Genomic DNA, 16,523 nt, shown 5'->3' with positions numbered 1-16,523 from the left:
TTAAACATCGCTTTCCTAACTTGTGTAAAATAATATGTAATTAATAAATACATAGATGTAAATTTAATGAATTGTTATTTATTATTAAAAACAATAAATCGGGCATCAGCAACTTGCAAAAAAATCTTCAAAATTAACAGGAATTACGATACAGGTGTAAACCTTTTCAACACAGCAAAATATTGGTCAAAACTTAACCAGGAATTAAAATTCCAGTATATAATGTATATAGTATATAAACATTGAATTGAATTTAAGATCGGCCCCATTGTCACGATACCTGATCCGGCTATTTGAGTCAGTATTGGCTCGATATCCCATCCGGCATCGGTGCATCCCTAGTTTCAAATAGTCGCAGACCCCTTAGTGATGCATTTTTTATTTAGATAAGGCTTTTGACTCAGAAGCAGTATCAATAACACACACCTCAAAGTGTAAAAATACTCTGAGTAGCAAATCGTTCTTCAAATTGGATCAGCTAAAAGATTTGAGTGAGACAAAAAGTCGTAATATACAAGAAGCTTATTCCACCTGTGAGGGTGTTGTGTCAAGTAACAGTATTCTGTTTTAGTTCAGTTTTTACAGTCTTTTCCTCGCCACCCAATAAATTATAACAGTACCATGAATGTACGTCACGCGTACACATTTGAACATAAACACACACAAGCTCAAGAGTCCTGCACAGACTCCTTTAAAGGTGTTTGGACTTTCGAACCCCCCCACACCCGCCACTCCCACCACCCCACACCCTCCCCTCCCCCCCACCCCACCTCCTCTGTCTTTCGTCACACACAAACACACATACGCGAGCACAGCCCCCCCCCCTCTCCGCTTAGCGTCAGTCTGTCAGAGTGGGGTCAGCAGAGTCAGTTTGCAGAGCGTCCTGTCCTGCTGCTTCGTGGAAAGCGGTGGACTTTGAGGTGTTTTGACAGGTGATCACTGCGGGCAAACTTCTTTTCGCAGACGATGCACTGGTATGGTTTCACTCCCGAGTGGGAGCGCCGGTGTCGGGACAGCTCGTCGGACCGGGAGAACCTGCCAGAAGGAAACCCAGGATGTGATTTAGCAAATTCGTCAAAAAAAATTCTGCATCTCTTTAACAATACTTCATCACTTGTTACCCCCAATTTTTGTGTTTTATTCCCTAATCGCAATCAATCAACACTCAATTAACTGTTTCTCTATTATTTTGAAATTCTCCCACTTCTGTGCATAAATGAACCTGTTTGTATACAGCACTTCCTATAGTCATGCTTCAAACTGCCAAATAACATAGAGGCAATGTCAAACTGTTTTGTATGTGGGTAATCTGAGAGGTGTGACGCTGCACTGTACGTGTGTATTGCCCCTGCGTCTTCTCCGTGAAGTTAAAGAGCCATCCCATATTTAGCTCAGCACATGAGTAGCTAACTGCAAATCCAAGACCCACTCTATTCCTGGCCTGCTCTGCTCTGGTCTCTATGGGCTCCGGCCAGCTTAGATATCATGACAGTGAAGGGGTTAAGTGGAAAATAGAGTAGTGCCTGTTTTATACGAGTGTATGTGTGTATATATTAGTAAAGCTGTTAAGATCAGATTAATCTGTAAGACAGATTTATTTCCCCTGGCACATTTCCAGTAGCAGTAGCAACGACAGAAGGTCTGAAGGTGATAATTCAAAGAGATATAAAGACGTCACTCACAGTTATTTCAAACCGTTTCCACTTTAAACATGGATTACACAACCAGCCCATTCATCATTTTAATGGTCCAATAAAAACTGACAGAGCTTATACAGCCAAAGTGTGGAATCTAAAAAGCTAAGAACCTCAAAACAAACACTCAGACTTGAGGACTCATTTGGTATTGAGATCTTTTTAATCTTTTAATCTTGTTAACTTGGCCTATAGTCGGAAAGCCAGAGAATATCTGTTTTAACTTGCGGGAGTACTCTAGATTAAAAAAAAACGATCCAACTGAAACACCCAACCCAGTGTTGCCAACTCTTTTCCAATGAAAGTAGCAAGCAGCACTAACTCCAAAAGACGCTAAATCTAGTGGGAATGTTGTCAAGTCGGCAACACTGACAGCCCATCCCTTCAGGCTTCCCTCCAAAGCCACTCCCCCAAAACTATCTTTATGAACTAGGGCTGCCAATCTATTAAAATATTTAATCACCATTAATTGCATGATTGTCCATAGTTAATTGTGATTAACCGCAAATGAATCGCACATTTTTGATCTGTTCAAAATGTAGCATTTGTCAAGTTGTTAATACTTTTATCAACATGGGAGTGGGTAAATATACTTCCTTTATGCAAATGTATGTATATATTTATCATTGGAAATCAATTAACAACACAAAACAATGACAAATATTGTCCAGAAACCCTCACAGGTACTGCATTTAGCATAAAGAAATATGCTCAAATCATAACATGGCAAAGTCAAGCCCCACAGGCAACAACAGCTGTCAGTGTGTCAGTGTGCTGACTTGACTATGACTTGCCCCAAACTGCATGTGATTATCATAAAGTGGGCATGTCTGTAAAGGGGGAGGGGAGACTCGTATTCACATATCTTGAGGTCAGAGGTCAAGCGACCCCTTTGAAAATATATAGCCATATCTAAGCTTACTTAGTTGGTAGCCCTGCATCTCTTTGCATTGTACACATTCAGGTGATGTTTTTATCACATGAGCTAAGAAATACTCCCAGTAATACAGATAATCAGTCACCTTCCTGTAACAAAACAGCCAAGTTTGCAGTCGTGTTAGCAGCCTTGAGAGACTGCACTTAGACACAATGGTGCTTTCAGTTAAATGCTAATGTCAGCATGCTTTATGGTTTATCAGAGCTTTTGGCTAAAAAACAGCTGCTGCTGGAGAGGTTGATGAGAGCGGTGGGAGTGAACCAAAACAGTCAAGCTGCGGGCCACAAAATAAAAACATGGAGCTGAATGGTGCTTTAACATTCAACAGAGCCGAGGGGAACTGCAGTCGGATGATAATTATCTTTTGGTTCGTCACTTCAAGTAACCCCTTTCATTTGCTTTAACATAAACAAATGCTTTCTACTGCGAGTGATACAAGCCTCCAGGCAAAATGACTTTGTGTTGTCATATATGAGAGTTTTTACAGGTGTTAAAGGGATTGGCATGGCTTCTTAATCTACACCAAGAGGCATATCATTATTAAGATAATAATCTGGAACCACATCAATGCTCTGTACTTTATGTGACTGTACAGTTGTTCCTTGTGGTAATCTGTGTGTGACGCACACGCACACCTTACACCCTAAAGCTGTACTATATATCAGCGTCAAGCTGGAGCATGATAGAAGCCATGTACAGCTCTTCTATACTGACTCAAACTGGGCCTGAGCCCAACTATAACACACTGCACTGGGGAGGATCTTTCAACACAACATGCATTTAGGATTTATGCATTCAGCTTGATTGTTCTTAAAATCAACATCTTTCTTTTTTTTTTTTCAATCATGCACCAGTTCTCTCTCATATATAGCCTTACCACCTGTCTCTTTCTCTTGCTTTAACTCTTCCTCTATTTCTTTATCCCTCCCCCTCCTAATAATCAAACTTTCTGAGGTTTCTCAGCTCCATACGTTCCAGTGATGGTGGACAACAAGGTCAATGAACTCATAGCTCAAAGGGTGGGGGTGGGGGTGGGGGGAGAAATCCTGTTGATCACTTGAGTGTGTTTTTTTTACTCGCACCTTTTAAAAATCCTCGGGGCGGCTTGGCGTGGCTGCAGCATGACACATAGTATTCATATTAGCTTGGGCGCTGTGGGAAACACATGCTTTGTTCTGGCTTGTTTCTAAACTCTGCTGTTTAACCGACGAGCATAGTGAAAACAGCAGCGAAAGGTGGGGCTGTCAGGTTGGTTGCACACCTGGAAAATTATAGTAACAGAGATATTGGCAAGCACACGTACTGTACAGAGTTGTATCTGTCATCTTTATTTTCCTCGTCTCTTTTGGTTTAGTTTATCCTGTCAGCTCAAAGACCTTTAATGTCTCCTGCCGCTGTGTTTATGAGTGGCTCAAGTTCAACTCTTTGTAAGTTGAAAGGGAAATCACATTAATTCATGACAACAATGATAGAAGTTTGCCTCCTACATGCAAAGCTATAGGACCCTTTTTGTGTCAACGTCATGATTACATCACGTTGTTAGCTGGAGGCAAAACAAAGGAAAGACTGGAGGCAAACACAAGCAGTGGGCTAAAGTTACACATCGAAAATGACATCTTGCTGGGTTGTTGTTGGCTGCCAGAATCCAGATATATCACATATATTTGAGATGACAAACGGTGATTTGAGGCTCTAGCGAACTACAATATCGGCGAAATGTTACAGAGATATAAATGTTGCTAATATTCAGCCTTCTGCTAACCACAGCCAATGGCTCATGGCTGCGGTTAGCAGAAGGCTAAACTATTAGCAACCCTTTGCCGATATTGTGCGACTCTCTTTTTCATTGACTTTACTGAAGGATAGTTATCTATAGGCATCCAAAGATTTATACGCCCTCAACTTATCTTAACAGCGCTGCCGTTGGCCACCAGTCCGCTGGTCGGGCGGCTGGCTACTTAGCTAACTTAGCGTGCTAATTCTGCCATGCTGCATAATGCAACACAGAAAATGAGCCGAACAAAGTTGTCACTCATCTGGAGATAGCACTGTGCTTTAATATGCAGTGAGTGTGTGGATGAAGCATTAAGTTGTTAAATTTTACTCATTTAGCGACTGGCTAGCCATCTACTCGTCCCGAAGTAGTCCGCCAGTGGCGTAGGGGTTGGTTAATCTGGTCCCATTGGTTAATGTTAACTTTCTCAACTAAGACTCGTGATCCTGGAGATTGAGTGACAGTACATACTAAGAGAAATACTGAGAGTATTTTCTTCAGCCATTGTTAAAAAAAACAAGCCAACAAAACTTTCTGGCCAGCGTTAGCCAACGTGTTCAGAGAATTTTTCTGCCTCCACTTAAAACTCCGTCCACAAAATACGTCATCATGCTTACTAACAGAAAAAAGGGGTCTATACAAGCAACCATAACATTTCTTTTGACTGGGTTTCCAAAATTGATTTTTTTAAACCACAGGAGCTGAATTCCTCCATTTGTTCTTTATTTTTTTTTTCTATTTTCTGGATGACCTCCAAGAAGGATCAATAACATAATCACAACTGACTGATAGTAAGGTAAGTACTCTCACTTCCCATGTCAATTGAGCTCTAAGTGTCCAAATCTAACGCTAAATCCAACTGTCACAGCTCTGTCACCACCCAACAACATTGTTTTGTTGTAACAACCAGTGCGTCAGCTGACAAGGACAACAAGCCAATGCCCTGATGGCAGCTGCCGAGTACACACACGTCACAGTGTTATTACAGCAAACTGTTTGGTTTGGAGCCCTGCCGTCCGACGCAAACATCACACGAGAGTCTCCATGCAGGTCTGAGCTGGAAACACTGCATGCTCCTGTGTGTGCTGCCTGCATGTGTTCCTGTAAGTGTTTACATGTGACTCTGTCTGTGCATCCAAATCTGTAAATGAGCTCAACCATAAACTTCAGCCAGAGAGAAACAGAGGGATAAAAGTAAAAAAAAAAGCTTTAAAAAAAGGGAAACAGTTTGGCAAAGGAAGACATATAACTTCCAGTGAGTTAAAGGAAGGGGTCCAGCCAATGAAATAGCACTCTTCTCTACTGAAGAGGGGCAAACACATGGAGCTCTTCTAAGGTTACAGAGGCTAAGAGGTGCCTGACTCCCCAGCTCACCTCCATTTCCTGGCCCAGAGGGAGTAAGAGCAAGGAAAGGGCAACTGTATAATACGGTATAAGGGCTGTCATGTAAAGACTGCAGAGATGTAGTTTGGGGAGGACTGGAGGTATTAAGTTTATGTTTTTAGTTAAAGAAATGCAACCCAGTTGCAAGAAAAAAAATGGCAGTATGTTTCTGCAGAAGATCAATGCTACTCTCATGTCTGTTGCTATGGACCTTGGACCTTGAGCCAAGAGTCAATTACTTTAGCTTAGCATTAAAGACTGCAAACTAGGGCTGTCAATCGATTAAAATATTTAATCGCGATTATTCACAATTTAATCGCACTTTTTTTATCTGTTCAAAATGTACTTTAAAGGGAGATTTGTCAAGTATTTAATACTCTTATCAACATGGGAGTGGGCAAATATGCTGCTTTGTGCAAATGTTTGGATATATTTATTATAATAAATAATTCCATGTTATTATTATAACATGGCAAACTCAAACCCAATAGGCAACAACAGCTGTCAGTGTGTCAAAACTGCATGTGATTATCATGAAGTGGGCATATCTCTTAAGGGGAGACTCGTGGGTACCCATAGAACCCATTTGTATTCACATATCTTGAGGTCAGAGGTCAAGGGACACCTTTGAAAATGGCCTTGACAATTTGCAGCGTCATTTATCCTCCTTCGCGACAAGCTAGTATGACATGTGATTAGGTGTTGTAGTTTCATATGATACCAGTAACATCAATCTAGCTTTAAAACTGAGCCCGCACTTCCAAAAGATTGATTGTGTTAATGCGTTAAAGAAAATAGTGGCATTAAAACAAATTTGCGTTATCATTGCGTTAGCTTTGACAACCCTACTGCAAACTTTAGCCTGGCTTCCCAAAATGTCTAACTATTCCTTTTTACACACCATAATCAACATCAGCTTGGTGCCATTACACATGATTGCATGGGAAAAATGTATTCTAAATGCATTAAACACATAATTTCTTTATGTGAAAAAAAATCCATGTTTGCCTCAAGCCAGGTTTAAACAATGCATAAGGGTCTAGCGACACATTTTGTTTCTTGTCCAGAATAACTTGATATTACGTAATGCTTACTTGGATGTAAGCCCAGACATAATGCACACTGTGGAAAAAAGTGTCACATCTGGAGGGTTTTAAGTGTCTGCAGGTGCAGCACGGCGTGCTCACAGAGTGGAGGTTGCAGGGAGACTGATAAAGCGTGGAGCACGACTGTCTGCTGAGGTGGCCAAACATATGATCCACTCGTTCTCATACACACGGGCACATTGCTTTCCAAATACAAATTCTAACCTCAGCGTTAAATTCAAATCCTTACCATAGTTTAATGCTTGCCCTAAGTTAACCCTGCCTCAGTCCATGTGCGGAAAGACATGCACACAAGCAGACGCACGTGCAAGACTCTATATGCACCCGTTGGCAATAGCTCTATGTACGGAGGTGGAATCCAAAAGTTGGACTTTATACTTTGGATAGAAGAGTTTAAATGTTTAGATGAAAAGCAGTGATTACAGTACAGAAAGGCAAAAAACGCCAGTTTGCAGCCAAGGAGTCTTTCAAAATGTATCGTGCTGTCAAAGTTAACACATTAACGCCACTAATTTCTTTAATGAATAAACACAACCTGTAATTTTAAGGCTGTAGCGGGCTCTGTTTTACATCTAGAGTGAACATACTGGCATCATATGAAACTAGAAAACCAAAGGAATCCATTGGTACCAACCATGCCATACTAGCTAAATAACGCTCCAAACTCATACACTAAATTTCGACGAAGAAAAACTGTCATGGAGCATTTTTAAGGGGTTCTCTTGACCTCTGACCTCAAGATATGTGAATGAAAATGGGTTCTGTGGGTACCCACGATTCTCCCCTTTACAAATATGCCCTCCTTATGCTAATCACATGCAGTTTTGACACACTGACAGCTGTTGTTGCCTGTTGGGTTTGAGTTTGCCATGTTATGATTTCAGCATATTTTTTATGCTAAATGAAGTACCTTTGAGGGTTTCTGGACAATATTTGTCTTTGTTTTGTGCTGTTAATTGATTTCCAGTAATACTTATGTACATACATTTGCATAAAGCAAGCATATTTGCCCTCTCCCATATTGATAAGAGTATTAAATACTCGTCCTTTAAGGTACATCTTGAACAAATAAAAATGTGCGATTAATCACGATTAACTACGGACCATCATGCAAATAATCAAAATTAAATATTGTAATCGATTGACAGCCCTATTATATATATGCTGCATCGATATACGTGTTTGGGAAGTGGTTGCAGACAGTAAGCAAACAAGGGCAATAACTAACAGGGGGCAAAGTCTGCAACTTCAAAAGGCATTCTATCTAATCTACAACTCGACCCATGGTACAAAAACACACAGATAGTGGGGACACACAGCCAGCATGTTGAATAGAACAAACTGTAACCAGACTTGAATGTAGTTTCTCTCAAGATGACCCCCTTTCTCCAACCCATCCCATCCATAAACTGAACTATCTATCTATAATCTATATCTATAAACCACTACTAAACAAACTACCTGTCTATCTATCTATCTGAGCCTGCTAAACCCTCTCATTGAATAATAGATACCACCATGAAACTACCTCAGTTGATTACTTACATTAAGATAGTTATTTTTGTATTAAAAAGTTCTCTAAAATGTTATGTTTAAATATGCATATGCACTATCTTATTAAATATGTGCTAATTTGCATACATTGGATAAAGCCAGGTTAAAAAAAAAATCTTTTTTTTTTTTTTCTTTTTTTTGCCATGTTAGAGTCAAACGTTTTTACAGAGGTAATTTTGGATATCTCCAAAATCAATCACTCCATAAAATCAGAAAATACCGTCAACAGTTAGAAAAATAAATAAATGAAAAAAAAAAAGTTTGCCATGTTTTTAGGTCTAAAATGTTATATGAATCAGGCTATGAATGACATACGAACAAACCCCTCTGTAAAATCCTTCGGAATATAGATAGGAAAGAAACTGGAAAGTTTGGTGTATGTACGTAGTTGGAGATTATGAGTATGAGAAAAAACACATTTTGAGAAAACGTCCTTTAAAGATTTGTATTGTAAAATTCCGCACACTTTGCAAGACACTAAAGGTGAATATGGTAAAACAATTAACTAACTGATGTTTTGCTTGTAGTGTCTCAAATCCATAAACCATTTCTCTAATATCTCTTAAACACAGTGGTGACATGAAAGAGACTGTGTAATAATGCAAAGGACTTCTGATCATTTCAATGTTTCAGCCCTCAGAAAGGAGTTCAACAAACAAACAATAAAACAGTTCCATCCAATTGCACTTGGTGGATTAAGATCTGCCCTTTCCTAAAGAGTGTCACAATCGTTCTTATCTGTAATAGCCCCATAATAAAGAACACCTTCCACTCCGTTCTTCACATAACAAACTAATTTCATTCTGTGCAGTCTACACACATTGGAAAAGTCAATTATCAACAGCTATCTGTATATGAGTCTATAGCGGAAGTTGATAACCCTGGTTAATGTAATCTCTGTAGTGCAGATAAACATACAGGACACTTCACACTGCAAGTGCACCACATTTGTATATTTGATCCATCCATCAATCTAGTCATTCATCTCCAGTTACTCGTCCAACCCTTGATCAATTCTAGGTTGCAATTAGAGATGTTCCAACACCATTTTTACCTTCCCGATAACGATTCCGATACCAGATTCCGTTCTCCAGCTTCCTCCCACAGTCCAAAGACATGCAGGTTAGGTTCATTGTTGACTCTAAATGTCCCGTAGGTGTGAATGTGAGTGTGAATGGTTGTCTTTCTCTATGTGTCAACCCTGTGATAGTCTGGCGACCTGTCCAAGATGTACCACGCCTTCGCCCAATGGGCTCCAACCCCTCTGCGACCCCGAATGGGATAAGCGGTTACGGCTAATTAGTTATGGATAATGAATGAATGTTTACTACTGACCATGTATGGATGGGATATGATTACTATCTTTGTTGTATGCTCAGATTAAACCCTTTGTAAAACATGAACAAATACATACAGAGAATTAATGCAATAGGACTTCTACCGTTTGATGTTGCGGTTCGTCCTTTTACGTCGTGCTCTTTCACATGATGCGTATTCAAATGTTTTATAAGATTGCTGGTGTTAAAACTGGCAACACTAGTGCCACCCTGGGAATGGAAGCTTTACATACTGTACCTATCGCTGTTTTACTTGGTGGATTTTCCACTGTGAAATATTGCCAAATGGCTGATATTTTCCTCTCTCTGACTACCGTTACCGTTACACTCTCCACTAGCACCGCACTGTTGTTGTTTGCCATCGTCACGTGAAGGACTACCTGCAATCAGTTCTTCTTCGCTGCTCTAAAACAGTAGTTGCCAGTGGCAGCAATGATACCTCCAGGGCGACAGCACAGTGAAGGCTACTGTTTTGGATAGGCAAAGAAGAATTGATTTCAAGTTAAACTAGTTGATTTTTTTTTCTGGGTTAATAAATGATGGTATCGGATCGGTGCTGGACTGGCGTACTCGTCAATACCCGATGCCAAATTTTGGGCAGTATCAGACGTATTTCTGATTCTGGTATGGGAACATCTCTAGTTGCAATGTGTGTACGCCACTTGGTTCTGCTCACCTCCATCCACAGCCGGGCCACGTGCATGCGAAGGGCTTCTCCCCCGTGTGCCTCCTCAGGTGGGCTTTAAGGTGGCTGCTCTTGGTGTACATCTTATTACAGCCGGGAAAAGAGCACTTGTGCATTTTAATGAGGTCTGCTACCGCGCTCTTCTGGTACCTCTGACCAACGAGGACCCCTGCAGTCGAGCCTCCGCCTAAACCGCCTTCCCCAATCCCAATGGGTTTCGCAGCAATGGGCACCGGCGCGATCCGGACAAATTTGGGCGAAACGGTGCTTCCGTTTTTGCTTGAGCTAGCAATGTTTGTCGGGGAAAGCAGCTGAGGCACCAAAGCAAAGGTCTGACCCTGGATGTTAACCAGGAGTTGGGCGATTTTGATATCCGACGGGGCCTGGGTTGGCTGGGTTTGAGTTTGCTGGGGTTCGGTTTGCTGAGTGACAGCATCTGATATGGCACTGGGGTTGGGCTCTTGTTTGATCTGTATGGGCTGGATTTGTAGGATGACAGGAACACTGGAGGCACTGGTACCTTCTGATGAGGCTGGTGGCGAACCATCCTCCTGTTTGATCCCATCAACACTACTAGTAGAACTAGTTATACAACTAACATCCACTGCTGATGGCGAGCTGTCCATGTCAGATGCACATGGTGTATGTTTGGTCTCTGTGTACGAGGAGAGTGGAGAATGAGCCACGGGCACAGTCTGATCTGAGTTCTGTGACACTGATACGAGTTCTCCTGCTATTGTCCTTGAACCTTTCGACTCAGCATCCTCTGACATTGGCGACATCGCCTCATCGCTCCCTTCTTCTTCTTTCTCCATTGCCACCACCATGTTCTCCTCCAGGAACTCCTCAATCTCCTCCAGGGTGGGCTGAAATAAGAGCACTGCGGGATCCTGCAGCTCGTCCAGGAAAACGGGGAACTCGTAACAGTCCTCTTTGGCCTGCTGCTGGAGGAGGGTCAACCGTTGCTCCCTCTTGGACTCCCAAGCCAGGCCCATGGGTAAAAGAGGGGCAGATGAGGATGAAGAACATGTCGGGGAGGATAGGGATAGAGAGGAAGATAGAGAAGAAGAGTGAGAGCTGCTGCTGGCGCTAGAGCTTAACGAGGTGGTGAGGGATGCCTGCGAGAGGAGGAGGTCCAGCAGGCTGTCTTGACTCTCTCCACCCGAGGAGCTACAGCTCCCGCTGCTCCTGCTGCTCCTGCTTTCGCTGCTGGAGCCAAGAACATGCCGCAGCATCGGCGACGAGGACTCGGGGCTGGAGCAGAGGGATGAACGAGGGCTGGAGGAGTCGCTGAGGTCGTCCTCAGAGAGGTGAGGGGAGGAGGAGAGCGTCACCCCTTGGTAAGGGTGGTGGCGGTGGTCGTAGATGCACGCGTCAGTCACCATGATGCCCGGCAACGCGCCACCATTGGCGTGGTGACAGAGGCAGTTGTAGTCAGACCCCAGGGAGCCGGTATAACACAGGAAGGTCTCCTCACCAAGCGGCAAGTGATCCACCATTCCTGTGCGGATGAATGGCAGCTGCTCTGTTCTGAAGATCAATCTGTTCGGCTGGAGATCGGCTTTATGTTGATGAAAAACTTCTGTCTTCGTCCTGCAAAAAAACAAAAGAGTGTGTTCATCAGTTATGGCAATGGAAGGAATATGTCATTGAATTGGACCGCAAATGAGACAAAACTACATTATACAAAGGAGATACTGACCACCTACTCTAACTGTGCTTGATTTGAACTTCTATTTAATTAAATCTACCTTTAAAGATACAAGGTTTGTGCAATCATCATTCCCAATTAGGGCTGTCAAAAGTTAATGCGATAATAATGCGTTAATGCAAATTTGCTTTAACGCCACTAATTTATTTAATGCATTAACACAATCGATCTTGCACAGATTGTAGCGGGCTCAGTTTTAAAGCTAGAGTGAAGATACTGGTACCATATGAAACTAGAAAAGGAATCCATTGGTACCAACCATGTCATACTAGCTTGCTAAATTAAGTTACGCTAAATATTGGCAAGGAAAAATGGCCATTTTCAAAGGGGTGAAGACAAAATAGAAAATTGCAGCGAGCACGTCTCCAAATCTTGAACAGTATCGGGTGGCACGTAGTGGTAAGAACAGAAGAAACAAATCACCGGCACTCACAGATAAAGAATCTTTTTCAGTTTATTTTGGGCAAACAAACAAACACGTTTCAGCTATAAGAAAGTCATAATCAAGTCAGCACTCCGACACACTGACAGCTGTTGTTGCCTGTTGGGCTGCAGTTTGCCATGTTATGATTTGAGCATATTTTTTATGCTAAATGCAGTACCTGTGAGGGTTTCTGGACAATATTTGTCATTGTTTTGCATTATTAATTGATTTCCAATAATAAATATATATACATACATTTGCATAAAGCAGCATATTTGCCCACTCCCATGTTGAAGAGAGTATTAAATACTTGACAAATCTCCCTTTGAGGTGCATTTTGAACTGATAAAAAATGTGCGATTAATCACGATTAACTATGGACAATCATGCGATTAATTGCGATTAACTATTTTAATCGATTGGCAGCCATAGTAACAACACAACAGCATGGCAACACTCAGTCAGTGTAGTCTGACCCGGGGTTAATGTTTTACAAGACAATCCCTCAGGTTTACACTGTACTGCAAAATAAGTAAACCAGCAGAAAGACTGAAAAGTATTATTATGATTTGGCTTCTCTGCACTACCTGCTGCTGGTTCAAGAGGTCTGCAGCTGATGGCACTTCAAAAGGAAAACTAACCACGTGTGAAGGAAGTGGAATTTGAAGACTGTGTGTGTGTGTGTGTGTGTGTGTGTGTGTGTGTGTGCGTGTCTGTGCGTAGACGCTGCAGCTGCTCGTTGAGACTTCATGCTGACCATGTGGAATCAGGGGTTCCCATTTCTCACCACTTCTAACATTAAAGCCACATGGTCCTGCTGTCATTTAATGGTGTGTTTCTATTTATTTCCCCCTAGTGGCCCTTTAGCCTGAAACAATTGCAGTGCTATATAACTTTTGGAGACATACAGTGATATACTCTCTCTTTAAAACTTCAAAGTTCACACAAAAAAAACCATCCTGCAGACTACCAAGGCAACAGAAAGGTATAAAGGCAGTGGGGTTACATGTAAAAGGGTTATATTTCATCACAGTCATTCAGTCTAAGATCAGCAGATTTCAATGGGATGATGAGTGGAGGATTTAGTGTCTATTTTTATCCAGCCCACAAACAATGATGCACCCCATCTACATTTACATGGATTAAAAAAACGGCTAGACATTATGAAAATGGCCTTAGATGCAAAGGGTGGCTTATGACGCTGATAAAATCCCCTTTCTAAAACCTTAAAAGGCTGCACGTGTATTGCATGGACAAAAAAAAAGAGTGAAAACAAAATGATTGTGCGCCCTCTTCTGTAAAGTTTCCAAAGTGAAGCTTGGAGACCTCCAGAGGGCGAGAGAAGAGAGAAAATCACGAGGTTAATTTGATTATTATTATTATTTGTATTGATTAATTGACTTTGAGTTACTCTATCACAATCACAGGATGGTAAAGATTATGCAATTAGTGATCTAACGCGAAACTCCGATATTTGCTTATGTGATACAATCATATGAAATATGATATGACCTCAAGGGGGAAAAAGTTTAGGAGCAGAGCTTGGGAAAACCTTGGTTTAAGTCAAGTTTCCCTAAAACGGTAACCCTGAAACAAACATCCCAGAAGCTGTGACAGCATGCGCTCCTGGTCCATGGATAATCACTTATGGAGGTTAACTCGGGATTCATGACATGTTTAACACCGTGACAACTTGCAAGTCCCAATATTCCATAATATAGATATTGTTAGTGCAGCAGCATACATAAAGCACAGTGTCGCTACAAGCGCGCATATGTATAGATACCCCAAAAGCCTGTCCATCCACCACACAACAGAGCCATGCTTTCCAACTGTACCATAATGAGAGACAGAAAACAAACACTACTAGATCACACCAGCGTCCCTGCTTCTATAAGACTCACTTGGGTATGTGAGGAATCCAAAAATCCGCTCCTCTGCAGTGTGCGCTCTTCTCTTGAAAGTAGCTGTCAGTGCGTAATAGTGCGTAATGGCAATGTAACTCCACGACACGGTGTTTGCATTGCTCTACGCCTCCACATTCTCCTCTAACACACACACACACACGCACGCACACTATCACTCTCTCTCTCTCCAGAGGGCTGGTAGTTCGCTTAGCAGTCACATGATCGGAGCTGGGTAAATGATACTCAGTCAGATTATAGGGAGGTCGGATCATGAAGGCTCGCCTGCTCGGCGCGCCGCTATTGGTTCTCTGGTAGAAAGGAGGCCGGTCTCAGGGTCTGGCGTCAATAGAGAGAGGGAGGATGTGTGTGTGTGAGTGAGTGAGAGCAGATCATAAAATCACTGTCATCATACTCTTATAATAACCTTAGAGGACTTGGATAGGTCATGCTTTTGTTTTGTTTTTTCACATGGCGTTGTTACTCTGTATTTACATTTTGCTACTTGTATAATATCCCCATTAGAGCCTCCAGTGAGAGTGTTAATATGTGACTCATTGGAATGTCCTGTGGTACAATGTTTCTATAGTTTTCTCAACAGGGCTTACAGTAAGAATAAACTATTTGGGTATAATATTACAAGAGCTGATAGATATTAAAAGATATTTAATCGCATAATTGTCAATAGTTAATCGCAAATTCATTGCACACCTGTTCAAAATGTACCTTAAAAGGAGATTTGTCACATATTTTATACTCTTATCAACATGGGAGTGGACAACTATGCCTGCTTTATGCAAATGTATGTATATATTTATTATTGGAAATCAATTAACAACACAAAACAATGACAAATATTGTCCAGAAACCCTCACAGGTACTGCATTTAGCATTAAAAAAATGCTCAAATCATAACATGGCAAACTACAGCCCAACAGACAACAACAGCTATCAGTGTGTCAGTGTGCTGACTTAACTATGACTTGCCCCCAAACTTTAGGGATTATAATAAAATGGGCATGTCTGTAAAGGCAAGACTCGTGGGTACCCATAGAACCCATTTTCATTCACATATCTTGAGGTCAGAGGGAAAGGGGACCCCTTTCAAAATTTGCATTAATGCTTTATTATGGCGTTAACTTTGACAGCCCTGAATATTACCTTAAAATGTGTATATTAATTTATATGGACTAATATACATCATGTTATTTAAGTTGCAAAGATACAACTTCGGGGAAGAAATAAGGGCACATATGTCAGCTGTTTCATAAGAGTCCTCTGCACTCTGAGCTTTTTGCCTGATTCAGATGGCCACGAGTGAATGAGTGAGCCATTGAGTAAGTACGCGAGTGTGTTTACATGCTGCCTAATAACATCAGCAATAGAAGTTTTGCTTTCACTCCAGCTGAGCAGACCTCATATAAACACCTCCGCCGGGCTGAAGTAACTTTACTGGCTCCAACCTAATTAGGTTTGCCTGCGTAGGTTAGATTACCTTTCACTGTGTTTGGATAAATGATCCACTCTCAGCCTGCTTGTAAACAGTAGGAGTGTTTCAGTGTGTACTTGTATACAGTAGATACAGTCAGTGGCTATTATTCCGTGTAAAAGGATACACAGTGTCACACTGAGGATGGTTCGTTTTGCATAGGACTCTGATACTGCTATGACTACTGCTACTACTATTGTTACTGCTGCTATTGAAACTTATCCAGCCTGGTCTCCTAATAATTCAACACAGTCTCACGGCAGTTCGTTCATTACATACGAACAGATTTCGTGTTGACCGTCACAAAAGTAACGTGAATTTTGTGTTTATGTACACAAATCAATACGTTAAAGGTCCCATATTATGCTCTTTTTCAGGTTCATACTTGTATTTTGTGTTTCTACTAGAACATGTTTACATGCTGTAATGTTAAAAAAAAACTTTATTTTCCTCATACTGTCTGCCTGAATATGCCTGTATTTACCCTCTGTCTGAAACGCTCCGTTTTAGCGCATTTTGACGGAA

At 41.4% G+C, this 16,523-nt stretch overlaps 1 protein-coding gene across 2 annotated transcripts; it reads right to left on the bottom strand.

Annotated features, from left to right (window-relative positions):
* Window positions 1-758: 758 nt before the first annotated feature.
* LOC119489859 (Krueppel-like factor 15) lies at window positions 759-14,735 on the bottom strand. Of its 2 annotated transcripts, XM_037772789.1 has the most exons (3): window positions 14,510-14,735; window positions 10,462-12,063; window positions 867-1,035 (listed from the first exon to the last, which is right to left on the bottom strand). In XM_037772789.1, the coding sequence occupies exons 2-3, from the start codon at window positions 11,967-11,969 to the stop codon at window positions 867-869; spliced, it is 1,677 nt and encodes a 558-aa protein (XP_037628717.1). In that variant the 5' UTR covers window positions 11,970-12,063; window positions 14,510-14,735. The 2 variants fall into 2 exon arrangements, with proteins under 2 accessions (XP_037628718.1, XP_037628717.1); XM_037772790.1 differs by lacking the exon at window positions 14,510-14,735 and having other exon boundaries at window positions 759-1,035; window positions 10,462-11,969.
* Between the last annotated feature and the right edge of the window lie 1,788 nt (window positions 14,736-16,523).

The sequence above is a fragment of the Sebastes umbrosus genome, chromosome 6, assembly GCF_015220745.1.
Source record: "Sebastes umbrosus isolate fSebUmb1 chromosome 6, fSebUmb1.pri, whole genome shotgun sequence".
NCBI classification, from domain to species: domain Eukaryota; kingdom Metazoa; phylum Chordata; class Actinopteri; order Perciformes; family Sebastidae; genus Sebastes; species Sebastes umbrosus.
Note: the sequence above shows the minus strand (reverse complement) of the source record. Positions and strands in the feature narration are given on the sequence as shown.

Excerpts from the sequence above, each read along its gene's own strand:
- LOC119489859 (XM_037772789.1), bottom strand. The coding sequence starts at position 11,969 with ATGGTGGATCACTTGCCGCTTGGTGAGGAGACCTTCCTGTGTTATACC. Across the intron at positions 1,036-10,461 it reads TGGCCCGGCTGTGGATGGAG|GTTCTCCCGGTCCGACGAGC; the intron begins GTGAGCAGAACC and ends TCCTTCTGGCAG.